The sequence below is a fragment of the Mastigoproctus giganteus genome, chromosome 12, assembly GCF_048544385.1.
Source record: "Mastigoproctus giganteus isolate SK-2022 chromosome 12, ASM4854438v1, whole genome shotgun sequence".
In the NCBI taxonomy this organism is placed as follows: Eukaryota; Metazoa; Arthropoda; class Arachnida; order Uropygi; family Thelyphonidae; genus Mastigoproctus; species Mastigoproctus giganteus.
In genome coordinates, this window is record NC_143586.1 from 156,887,431 (window position 1) to 156,901,527 (window position 14,097).

Genomic DNA, 14,097 nt, shown 5'->3' on the forward strand with positions numbered 1-14,097 from the left:
AACACACATAATTTACTGTAATTTCCACCATCACCAATGTCCAGAGTAACTAATATTTGACTAGAAGACTGCAAGAACTAAATTTTGCCTCTGCTTATGTCACTATCACTCCATATATTTCTACAAAAGCAGTTTCTCACCCACCTAACACTACTTCAATAACAAATTTTTTTGCTCCCCTTCTATCCTCGTAAAAACAATTCTTACTGTTAACAAATGTTAAACCCATGCTGAGAAATTCTACCCTGTGAGACTTGCATCCTATCCAGGGCCAAACTGATTGATTGAAAGCTGACTGATTTCATGTACTCCTTTTATCAAGTCAGAGCAAAATTCAAATGCTTCCAAATTTAGTCCTCACACTTTTTTCTCAAAACTGCCTTTATATCCATGAAAGAAATCATTAGATCTGGTGCTTAATATAATTAGTATCAAACAGTACCTTTCCATTTGTCCTTAAAACACAATAGCTGTTAAACAATATCACTAACTTTAACCCCTGACAGAAACACTGTTCCTATTCCACCTGTCACAGCAGATTTCCCATTTCACCTGACAACAGTCACCAACAATAGCTCATTCATTTTTAGTAGTGCCTTCTGGGCCTCCTGATACATGAGTTGAAGCAGGTATTTAAGCCAGGCAGCTGAGTGCTCTTTGCATATCCCATTTTAAATCTGAGGGTATCAACTTTTTCTTCAAGCACTCAAACTTGTTTGCTTAATTTCCTTGCACTCTTTGCAATGAGTAAGTAACGGATTCTCTTACAGTCATTATGTCTAACTATAGTCAGCTCTGCATATATATTGCAAGCAGTGCAAATGATAAGACCTTGATTCACAGCAGAACTGCTCTTGGAAATTCACTGATTTTAGGCACATAATTTAAGTGAAAAATTCATCAAGAAGAAAATTTCTTAAGTGGCAATTTAACCAACTCTTAATACAAGTTTTTTTTTTCATCTCAGAAATACAGGGTGTCTATAAATTATTCACCTCATTATGAAGTGTGATTAAATTTTAGTGTAATAGTTATTGTAAAACTGTTTGCTGCACTTAATAAAGCAACTTAATTTTTTTTATCACAATTTGGGACTATCACACTCTTGTTCACCAAGTGAGTGGGGATTTTCAGATCCCCAACCACAACTGTCAGTTAACTTTACCAGACAGGTGGAATACCACTTCATCACTGAAAAGTACAGTTTCCAGAAAGTGTTCATCTTAGTCTATATGGTTGAGAATGTGAACAGCAAATTCCTCTCATTGTGGAATATTGTGAGGCTTAATTTTCTTGATGATTTGCACTTTGTAACCCCCCCGTGCAATGTTGCTCATGATATTTGTATTTGCTGCTGCAGGCTTGCAGCTATAAATAATTTTGTAGAACTTTGGGTAAACACTTCCTGAGTTTCTGAAACTATCTGCAGGCCTAACTGCTCCTTTCTAGCGTTGCACACTGCTGGTTTCTTGAAACTGTTTCAACCATCACCTCACTGATTGTTCCATAGGTGGAACTTTCTGGAATTCCCATTGAAATGTCTCTTTACAGTCACTGAAGACTTGAACAACCACAACATGCACATTGCTTTCTCCTGCAATTGTGTCATTTTAATGCTGTACTGTCACAATACCTTCTAGGAATAAAGCCTCCAACCACATGAGAAAAAACTCATTAAGTTGCTTTGATGACTGCAGCAAATCATTGTAAAATATCTATTACTTACAATAAAATTTTAATAAAATGAAACTATATTAAAATTAAATTATTCACATGATTATTAAATTTGAAATTTCATAATCAAGTGAATAATTTATAGATACCCTATTGTCTATTATGAACCTTCAGGGCTACTTGTGAGAGCTACATTACTTACATGAGTGTCCCAGCATCCATATGAAAAGCAAATATACCATCTTCTGCAATATCACTAATATAAAGTATTTCCGATTTCCAATCAAAAGCAATATCACCAATTTGTGATAACTGTGTAATAGGAAGGATGGTAACAACATCTTGTCCAACTGTGCCAGGATAGATCTGAAAGACTGTTCCTTTATCAGAAATGAATATCCGAGAGAACTTCTTGTCAGCTATAAATAAAAATACTTTCACTAGCCTTTTCAAAACGTACTTGGCTTTGGCTTCCAATTTTCACATGTAAGTTTTCTATAATTGATATTTGACAATTGATTTGGCAGATTTTACAAAGTTAAAACATTATAACAGCAACCTGAAAATGTTGTGTGATTTACTATTTAGATGTGTAGCAGGTGCAAAACAAATGTTTTTAATATATGATTTTCCATAAATTTTGAAATTAATTTCAAAAACAATCTGCCTTCAGGAATAAATGGTTTAATACCAATATTTTCCATTACTGTGATAGCCACACTTTTTCTGGAGTGAGATTTTTGAATGTCTTAGTCTTGAAGTGAGTTCTGTTGTTAATTGGTCTGTTTCATAATTTGAAATAAAATTCCAGATATTCATAAAAATGAAAACTTTGTAAACATATGCTTTAAATATTAATCTGCTCTTATCTTAACTAGGTATTAGAGAGAAGCTATTTCAATAACCAAATCAGAATTAAAAAATTAAAGAATTAAAAAACAGAAATGTAAAAAAAAATAGAATTTGAAAAACATTAGATTTGTAAGAATATCATTACTGTTTTTGATATAATACTATACTATATAATATTGGTGTAAATACACCATAGTTTAACTACATACATAGTGTAATGGAATTGTTTAAATTTTCTCATATTGTGGCTACATTCACAACAAGATACCAAGTATTGCACTACTTCAAATAAATAATGCTCCTCTAACAGAGGAGACCAGTATTTATTCTCAGCAGGCACCACCACTCAGACATATTTCAGAGCTTGACTCACTCGTCAGTGAACAGGCAGGTACCCTGGTAATTAGCATTAGCAGAGGCATTTGATGCAAGAAAGCAAGCTTATGCAGCATCAGCCAAAATAAAATAATAAAAATAAAAAACTAAATAAATAAATAAATAACCACTTCCACTTCACCCCTCTGTTTGTTCGAAATACCTGTCCAGCTGAGCCTTAAATTTATTTAGGCTATCAACTTCCATGACAAGGGATGGAAGTCTATTCCACCAACCAACCACATGCTGGCTAAAGGCAAATTTCCTCACGTCTATCCTACATCTGTCTTTTCTCAATTTGAATTTATGCCCTCTCAGGTGATTATTCTGAGCAAGAGGAAGAATCCCATCAGCATTGAGCATGCTCAAACCATTCAAAGCTTTATACACCTCTATCAGATCACCTTGCTGGTGCCTAGTCCCAGACACCGTAATTGGCAAAACTTAAGCCTTTCTTCGTAAGAGCACCCCTTTGTTCCATTCACTAATCTTGTTGCCCTTCTCTATACTCGTTCCAGCATCTCTACATCCTTCTTGAAATGAGGCCTCCAGACCTGTACTCTAGGTGTGGCCTGACCATTGCCTTATACAAGGGAATAATCACCTCTTTATCCCTGCTAGAAAAATTCCTATATATCATCGACAATACACCATGAGCTACTCTTGCAACCCGTCTGCACTGCTCAGAAAACTTCATATCTGCCTGCACAACCACCCCCAGGTCCCTTTCAGTCTCTACCACTGTCAGTGTAGTACCACAGATTTGATACTTTGCTCTGGGGTTGCTGTTTCCCCATATGTAGTACTTTACATTTGTCAATGTTAAACTTCATTTGCCACCTCTCAGCCCATCTGCTCAACCTTTCCAGATCCTGTTGCAGCAGCATATAGTGTCAGTAGTGTCCTTGACAACTCTGTCAATCTTTGTATCATCTGCAAACTTGGACATTAAGCTTGATATACCATCATCAATATCATTTATAAATACAGAAAACAATGGACCCAATACTGAACCCTGAGGGACTCCACTAATAACATTAGTCCACAATGAGCAGTGTCCATTGATTACCATTCTGTCTTCTCCCCCTAAACCACCCCTTTATCCATAGCAGCAATTTGCCTCCAATGCCACACTGCTCCAATTTGTGCAGCAGTCTTCCATGTGCAATAGTATCAAAAGCCTTTCTAAGATCCAAGTATATAATATCAAAGCTATTCCCTGCATCCAGTTCTTTCGTGACTGCATCATAGTATCCAATAAAATTGGTCAGGCAAGACTTCCCCTTAACAAAACCATGCTGTGTCTGAGCTATAACTGAAGTCTTGTGTAGATGATCCTGCAGTGCTTCTGTAACCAGTGCCTCCATTAATTTTCCAGGAACAGAAGTTAAACTAACAGGTCTATAATTACTTGTGTTGCCGTTTAATCCTCCTTTGTGACTTGGGGTCACTTTTGCACATCTCCAGTCCATGGGTACTTCCCCTGAGTCCAAGGAAGCTCTCATAATTATGGCTAAGGGTTTGCTTCTTCCTTTGCTGCCTCCTTTAATATAACTGGATAGATCCCATCCACCCCAGATGCCTTTCTTGTATTCATCTTAAACAATTTCTCCTCCACTTTACTTTCAGTTATTACAAGATTCTCTAGCTTACTGCCAAAGTTGAATACACCTCTGGCATTCCCCTCACTGAATAACTCCTCATGTGTGAATGTCAATGCAAAATATTCATTCAGTTTGTTAGCTACCTGAGCAGGATCATCAACATCGATATCAAGTGGGCCAATCTGATTCATCCCCTTCCTTCTAGAGTTTACATAAGTAAAGACCTCTTTGCTGTTTTTCTTTGCATCCCTTGCCAAAGATTTCTTGTAATCTGCCTTCGCCTGCCTAACCTCCTTTGTTACTTGGTTACAGATCAACTTTTATCTATCATAGGCTTCTGTGTCACATGTTAATTTGTATGTATCCCATCTTCCCATTTTGAATTTGCTGTTGGTAAATTATCAGTTGGTCCCACTGTATAGGATTTGAATACTGTCTCAGACCTCTGTAGTCACCTTTATGAGAGCAAAAACCCTTCCCTTTACCCATGATGGTAGTTACCTCTTTGAGTAAATCCCACTTCAGCACACTGTGATCACTGCCACCTAGTGGTTCATATTTACCTGCAGATTCTTAATGCATGAAGAATCACTACTGATAATCAAATCAAGAGTATTACTCCCTCTAGTTGCCTCCTGAACATGCTGATGTAGAAAATAATCATCCAATAAATCCACAAAAGCCTTGCTAGTGTGTGAGTGACCAGCCCCCAAATTCCAGTCAATATCTGGGAAATTAAAATCCCCCATTATAAGACTCTGATTTACTGGCCCACTATTTCCCTGTACAGTTTCTTATTATACTCAGAGTCATTAGGCCTATAGCACACTCCTACTCTCAATTTTGATCTCCCAATGCTTATGTCACACCAAACTGACTAAACTGCACTGTCCAGCAATGTCAAATAATACAAACATTCCATCAGAGTTGCAAAGTTAATTCCACAATATGATAGATGCCAAACGGCAAAGTTAATGATATTTTGAAGACTAAATGTTCAAGGCATAATTTTATGGGTTAAAATTAACTATATAATATCAGAATAAATACACCATAGTTTACCCTTAAGTTTTACATACATAGTGTAATAGCATTGTTTAGATTTTATCTCATATTGTGGCTACCTTCACAATTTCTTTATTGTCCAGGAGTAAAATATGAAAGAAACTAAATCAAATAAACCATGTTGTTTACATCTCTCTTCACAACGATTACATCTCTCTTCACAATGAATTTTCAATCCATTATGAGCACAATTGTGAATAATTTTTTTTTTTTTATATTAAACACATCTTTAATTTTTAAAGAAAAAAAACTCCCTCAGCCACAATTCTGATTTATGCTTTACACACGTTTTTCTTGTGTTAAAAAAACCTGCATCTTTGTCTAGGAGTAAAATTTGAAAGAAACTAAAATAAAATAAAATAAACCATGTTGTTTACATCTCTCAGTGGTGACCATGCACTACATGGTCACCACTGAGAGATGTAAACAGCGTCTGAAGCAAGTGAATGTTTCCATTGGGAGATACCTGGATCAAATGCCACAGTAGGACGTTTTGGTAATAGGACAGGAAAGATGCTGCTAATGTTTAAATTCTTGTTTCTCAACAAGAGATAATTAGTATACATGAATAGACTTAAGAAAATGCTTGTTTTTTTATTTTTTTTATGGCCAAACTTCTTCAATAACAAAACAATTAATGAGACAAATTGAATACATTAATTGTATTCAATTAGCAAGATATAAGTTACTCAGATTTTATTTAAATTTGAAAAAATTGCTGCAGCATACTTTATTTCTAGGTGCACCTGTAAGAGGGGCCAATTATATTTTAGCATTTCCACCTAACGAACTGTCTACAATTACTTAGAAATAGATAAGATCACCAGATCTGTAATGTGTTTTGAAGTGTTGCCTGAAAAACTTTGCAAAAGTATACATATGCATATACTTCTCAAGGACCCCAGTGCAAAAAATATGGGTGTGCACATGCACACACGCACAGCTAATCCTGCTATAATATACAAACACATTGCGAAAAAAGTGCACAGTAAAATTGTGCCATAACATGAACATTTTCATATAACAGTCAGACAAATTCCATAAGACTATAAATTGTCAATGCTTGCCACATTTTCACACTTTTTTATCAATACATGTTATGCTATTGTTCGCAAATAATGTACAGTAGCCTCACGTTGTATGAACTATCAATCTTGGTTTATACATACTGTTCTCCCCACTTAAAGGAGCTCTTCTACATATTTGTTTAATACAAAATTCAGTTAATATAATATATATCAAAGTTGATTTTTATCGCTTCAGAAATTTTTTTCCCTTTGTTTGGTTAATATAAACCTTCACCCAATACTAATCAATTTAATTTATTCCTTTAAAAAACAAGTTTAATTAGTCCTTGAACTTGCTGTTCAAAGTCTTGCATTGGTGGAAAATGCAGTTAAGAAGAAAGCATTACTATTCTATTATGCCACAAAAGAGTTGTCATTACAAAACTGCACCTTCTTGCGATTGGGAAACTTTCCAAGTAAAGATGTTTTAAAATAGTTAATCATTTTCTATACAATTATGAGGCCATAAGTGTTTAGCTTGCATTCAAAATTTTTTAGTCTTCGTCATTAATGAGTGGACATAAAGCTTCAGAAAAAAGAATTAGCATTTTGATAATTGTAGCTTGTTGTACAGTGCACTCTGCTGAGACACTACTGAAGAGCACTCCTGATACCATTAGTTTTGTGCAGCAATGGATCAAGGACTCAAGAGGACATATAAAGCTTGCTTTAAAATGTCTTGGGTGCATTTCATAATGTTGAAATTTCTTGGGACAATATCAAATCAAATAACAGCCTCAAAAAATGTTTTTGGTGAGAATACAGAAAAACATGGTCTAGCAAATCAATATGATAGTATGGGATGTAGAAGGAATTGGACTTTGAAGAAGCATATAGATTTTGTTGCTGAAATGGAGTTTAAGATGATGATATTAATATTAATAATATTATTAATTTTAATATTAAAATGCAAAGCTGAAGAGCTGCTGATCACAAAGCAAAGTGCAAGTGTTTGTTCTGTATTTAAGAATACATATAAAACGATGAAAATGGAATTGGATTCTCTTTAAATTAGATTAATTTATTAAAGAGTTAATTGGTTTCATGTTTCATTTAATATTAATACTGTAGTTTTAATTTATGTGATATTAATTATATTTTTATTGTTTTCTCAAGGATTCCTTATAAATTAAGGAAAATGTAAATCATATATTATTCTTAGACAATGCTCAAGTTATATTAACAGATATGTACAACTGAAAATGAACAATTTTTGATATTTTTGTTAGACTTCATTATAACAAACCTAAAAAATGAATGTAGGGTCAGTTTCCTAGCTCTTCCCCCCCTCCTCCTCCAAAATTAATGTCTAAACTCTCGCTGGATCATCCAATTTGTTTTAATGTGCAGCTTTTCTATGGCCAGATCCATATTGGAAACCAAAAAACTTTAAAATTTATATTTTTATTTCAATATTTAAAGCTGCTATTTTTCATCACCCAATGATATTCTTAGGTGAATCAGTTCCCAACAATTATATAAAGCATGTAGGAGAATAGTATTTCTTCATGTGCCCTTGTATAAAAGTCAGGAATTGATTCATTTACATAACTGATACTGTTATGTATGTGCATTATGGTTTCCAACATTTATAGAGAAAGCCAGTTTATACAGCATCAGAAAAAAAAAAAAATTCCCACATTACCTGTCCATACCCTCTAAGAATTTGTCTAGGCAAGAATAATTTTTCCTCGAGACAAATTCCTAATTTACCTTGAAGTGCCCTCACATATAATTCTTCAATTTAATTATGTCCCCTGTGTGTGTGTGTGTGTGTGCACGAATAAGAGGAAGGATACCATCCACATTAACTTATTCAATATATTCAAAACAAACACCCTAATCAGATCTCACAAGTGCCTAGTCTCCAGACAATGCAATTTGCAGAACTAGAGCCTTTCATGATAAGAGTACACTTCCATCACCCTAATACTCTGTTTGCTTTTTTCTGCATATATTCCAACAGATCCTCATCTTTACTAAAAGAAGGCATTTAGCTATACATGCATTACTCAAAATATGGCATAACCATTGCTTTATGTAATGGTTAAGCCATGTCTTGGCTAATGCATACTGGTCTGTAAGCCTCAGTGACAGAGGAATTTTGCCAGCAGAAAAAAAAACAAAGCAGGTATAATCACTTCCTTATCCTTGCTGATGGCAAAATTCCTGTATATCATTGACAAAACACTGCATGAGCTGTCCTATGTGATAATTACCCCAAGGTTTTTTTCGTTCTCCACTACCAGTGTCATACTGCCTAACTGGAAAACTTAAAATATGAGAGGGAAAGAATTTAAGCTGGAAAACAATAAAAAACATGACATGGCAAATTAGATTAATTTATAAGCAACTTACCTACACATTTATCTTTCTCCAATAAAAAGCCTTTTGGACAGAGACAACGATGTTTACCATTTGGAGCAAGAACACAAAGGTGGGTGCAGTGACTAAACCAACAAGGATTTGTTACTGAAATAAATGAACAGTTTAAATAGTTCATAAAAATTCATATAGATATTAATGTAGGAGCAGTAAAGTATTAATAATAAATTAAGTTAGTTGGCAGCAAGCAATTTTTAAGATTATCCAACAGTTGGATAATCTTAAAATTTTACTCCCCCAAACACTATTCTCAGCTTACAATTGCAATACTGCTATTAAAATTCTATTTTGACACATTACTGGCACAATACAGGTAATAAAAAAAAAAAAATTGGGCTATAAAAGATTAAGAAAAGAAAAATATACTTCCCATAGAGAAACTAACTCATGCAAGAAATTGCTTCACTGACTGAAGGAGGTTTTTTTTTTTTTTTGTAATGTTTCCAGGTTTCAAGTTCCTCTTAACATCTCTTGGTTAATTTTTGTGTGGCATGATGACACTGGTGTACACATGCATGATGTTTCATGTTCTTACAAGTGTGATGTGAAATTATCAGGAGTAGTGGTATTGAAAGAATGGTGTTAAAGCATAATTTATCTTAATTTTATCATGCTTTTTGAATTACAATGATGGATTGTTTTTTTTTTAAAGCTGAAAAATGTTTTGACCCACTGCCTGGTTACAAAAAAAATTAGAGCCTTTAATACCACTCATACAAAAGAAATTTTTTTGTTCATATTGTGGAAAATATTTGAACAAAGTAACTACATTTGTTTTGGTGGATAATGTGTATGGCCCAAGTCTTTTCAATTCAGTATATAATATTAACTGCATCTCAGAATTTGCTGTATTTGTTTTCTTGATAATTAATAATCAGCCATTTTAATATTAAGGAGCCTCTATACACAAGTATATAAAGTTTGTTTGCAAGGAACAGTGTAAAAGGACAAAGCCAGCAGAACTCCTGAAGCTTTCCATGAGACAGAAAAAAAAAATAATAAATGTTCTTGTTTATACTGCAGCGCAACCACCAGGTCAGTGGAGTTCACAATAAACCATCAATACAAATGTTAATCGTATTTAGCAGTATTGGCTTGAACTCTGGTCCACTCAAAGAGCACATGCTACTGCACTCCCTCCTGACCACTCTGCTACATCAAGCCTATAACACTGGAAAAAAGGGAAGTGATAAAACTACTGATACTGCCATAGTGTTACTCAGGTCCAATTCAAATACGAGAAATTGTACATCCTTTTAGCAGTCTCCCTTCAAAACACTGGGTAAGTAATCCAAAGGAAAAATCTTTCTGAACGCATTCTTTACTCATTAGAATTCCCAACTTAGAGGAATCTTAAGCAAAGAGTACTAAGTAATTGAGAGCAGCACTGAATCAAAATCAGTTAATCAAAATAGTTATTTTGAAAATTGCTAATTTTTAATTCATCTGTAATGCTACTAAATAACACTGACTCAAATCTGTAAAATGTCTTTCTGATAAAATAAAACATGTGTACTGATTGTATAACTATAGGTTAAAATATTAAAATCAATGTTGTATAACAAGAATAAAATTAAAGGCAATAAAAGTTGTTTAAAATCACTAGAACCACTAATACAGGAGCTTTCAGCAGCAGTGGCCACCTTCATCAGCTATAGTGGTTGCAGGCTGACCAACAATTTATATGTACCATGCATCTCAGTAGGTCTGGGAGCAATATGGCCTTAGTTGCTAATGCTCCTAAAAACCAAATAACAAACATCAGTAGGTCAGACTAACTATGGCGTCAGCGCACAGTTCACTTCTCGTGCATTGGAACCGAAAAATGGATGGGCTACTCTAAACTATTCGTCTCTTCATAGGATAAGGGCTTCAAAGTGGGTGGATGAATGTGACAGTCCTTATCCCTATTAAGACTGCAGCACTCAGATGAACATATTCTTAAACTCTCCAGCCATTTCCGGTTACAAAAGCCATGTGCCATATCCATGATCATGGCTTCTTTAGCAGTAATGCCATGCCCAGTTTCCCAGGATGTTCCGCTACATCTGAACCTCCATAATTTGCAGTCTTAAGGGCTCTATCGTGTTCCCCAGGTGATCCCACAGTCTGCGTTTCATTTCCCCCACAATCAGGACACTCAATTTCATTAATCAGGAGCAGTGGTCAATGTTATGACCCTACTAGTGTCATTACCCACAACAGGATCTTTAGTTGCAGACACTACTGTGTGCAGTCTCTGACCTGGCAGCTGCACACAAAGGATCTAACATGAACGTAAGATACAGGAAATGGGTTCCAAAATGCCCGGACAGTAGGGGATGTATGCGGTGGAAACAGGTGTAAAAGCATCCCTAAGACTGTTGTTCATACCTCATAAACGCCTCTCAATGATGCTCTGGGGGTAACTGCACGTTACTAGGTCTGCTGTAACACATTTAATCTCCTCACCTCTCTTCAGACGAGGAGCAGTGGGACCCCACACTTTTCAATAAGGCCTTAACCACACTACTTTTGTGGCAACTGGCCAGAGCTGTTTTGAAGTGCATGTACTGGCCTGGACACAGGTTTTCTGTAAACCTTAGTTTAAGTGTCAGCCTTCTCTTACATACAGTCTAGGAACAGAAGGGTCCCCCCTCTGCTCAACCTCCAAAGTAAACCAAATATAAGGCAAACCACTATTCAACCACTCAAGTATTTCTATTTAGTGTCCTCTTTGTATCACCGTAAACGTGTGATCAACATATCTCTTCCATGCACGTAATAGGGGACAACTGAGCTCCCAACATCGTATCTTCAAATTCTTCCATGGCTAAGTTGGCTATAATTGCACTAATAGGTGAACCCATGGCCACTCCACAAACTTGCTGGTACATAACATTTTGAATAACATAGTGGTACCACATAAACATAAGCCAACACCTTCACAAATATCTTCACCACTTACGGCTGTCCTATCTTTCAAAGTACCATCTCTACTCAAAGCATTCCGCACACAATCCAGGCATTTTGGAACCCATTTCCTGTATCTTACATTCGTGTAAGATATGCTGTCTACAGCTGCCAGGTCGGAGGCTGCACACAGTAGTGTCCGCAACTAAAGATCCTATTGTGGGTAATGACACTAGTGGGGTCATATATGAAATTGAGTGTCCTGATTGTGGGGGAAATGAAATGCAGACTGTGGGATCGCCTGGGGGAACACAATAGAGCCATTAAGACTGCAAATTACGGAGGTTCAGCTGTAGCGGAACATGCCTAGGAAACTGAGCATGGCATTACTGCTAAATAAGCTGTGATCGTGGATAAGGCACATGGCTTTTGGAATGGAAATGGCTGTCGCATTCATCCACCCACTCTTTGAAGTCCTTATCCTACGAAGAAATGAACGGTTTAGAGTGGCCCATCCATTTTCTGCTTCCAATGCACGAAAAGTGAACCATGTGCAGACGCCATAGTTCATGTCACAGACCTGCTGAAATGCTTGTTACATATAGATTGTCAGTCATCCTGCAACCACTATAGCTGATGAAGGTGGCCGCTGCTGCTGAAAGCTCCTGTATTAGTGGTTCTAGTGATTTTAAACTTTTAATTTTATATATTTTATTCTTGTTATACAATATTTATTTTGTTTTAATATTTTAACATATAATTATACAATCAGTACGCATGTGTTTTATTTATTTTTTATTCTTTTTTTTATCATAATAAAGACGTTTTACAGATTTGAGTCGGTGTTATTTAGTAGCATTACATATGAATTAGAGTTCCTGACTCCGGAGGCCTTTTCAATGAGTAATTTTTAATTCAAATAAAAATTGTGGCCTTAAGACTATTTAGCATCAATTATTTCAAAACCATATTGTTATTGGGTGGGGAAAAAACAATTTAAACATTGTCACAGGAGGAGAGTAACTGTTTCCCATAAACAACTGCTCTCCATCCCTATGTACATACACATCCTAGAACATAGTAAAATAAGTAAATGAGTAAAATAACCAACTTCCATCACACAATATGAGAGTATTCGTTATTGTATGAATAGTAGGTGTTTATGTATTGGTTTTGTTTGTGTTGAAGAGTGAATAATGGCAATCAAAAGAAAATTATGTACTAATACCAAAGAGCTGGAGATTGTGTGCAGTGGACAAGAATTAGAGGAAAAACTGAAATGGCAAGGAATTCAGCATTTATTATTAATCCAATTCACATACACTCATGAGTCAAAACATTATAGCTACACCATGAATGGATACATCCTGAAGCCCATGCAATGGGGAAAGGACCTGAGAATTTTAATGGGGGAATGACTTGCAGTGCCAGGAAGGTTTGGCCAGTATCTCAGCAACTGCAGCACAGGAATGGTCTAAAAAGGGACAACCACTAAACATACCGATGTTTGAGAGTGAGGTGAATAGTTCTCGGGCACATTGGATAACTGGAAAAGTCGCCTGATCAGAAATCAAGGTTCCACTTCCACCATGCTGATGAATGAGTGTTTTTGATGGAAAGCAGGTGAACAGCTGTAAGCAGACTGACAGTTGAGTAAAAACAGGCCATCAGCAGTGGCACATCATGGTTTGGGGGAAGGGGAATGTTTTCAGGACATCACTGGGTCCCTTCATCCCCTATTGAACAGGCCCTCAACACCAGATCCTACTTTGATACTGTTTAAGACAGTTTTCCTTTACATGGCGAATGTGCTATCTTGACACCATATCAAGGCCCTATGTCACAAGGCTAACATTGTGCAGGAATGATTCTAAGTTCATGTCCAAGCATTTTGTGCTCCCCTGCCAGCCAAATTCCCCCAACAATCTTATCAAACATTTGATAAGATTGATAAAAGTCGAACAAAGCATTTGCCAGTCTGCACTAGCGCCTCATTCATTTTCCGAAATCCAGGACTTCCCTCTATAGAGCTGCTCCACCTTAAGACACTTGGAGTCAATGACATGCAAAGTGCAAGTGGTTATCAAGGTGAAAGGAAGTCCAACACACTGTTAGGTAGGTGGTCAATGTTTTGCCTCATAAGTGCATATCAAGCAGTAACAGAATCTGTAGCAGCATAAGGA

The 14,097-nt window shown here is 36.0% G+C and overlaps 1 protein-coding gene across 1 annotated transcript in view; it reads right to left on the reverse strand.

Moving 5' to 3' along the window:
* Positions 1-14,097, reverse strand: part of LOC150077534 (low-density lipoprotein receptor-related protein 2-like) — a 496,886-nt gene that overhangs the window by 343,944 nt on the left and 138,845 nt on the right. The window contains exons 12-13 of the mRNA XM_090385933.1: positions 8,996-9,109; positions 1,877-2,093 (exon numbers count right to left, since the gene is read on the reverse strand). Of these exons, the coding sequence (XP_090242059.1) occupies positions 1,877-2,093; positions 8,996-9,109 (331 nt within the window). The remainder of the gene's footprint in view (positions 1-1,876; positions 2,094-8,995; positions 9,110-14,097) is intronic.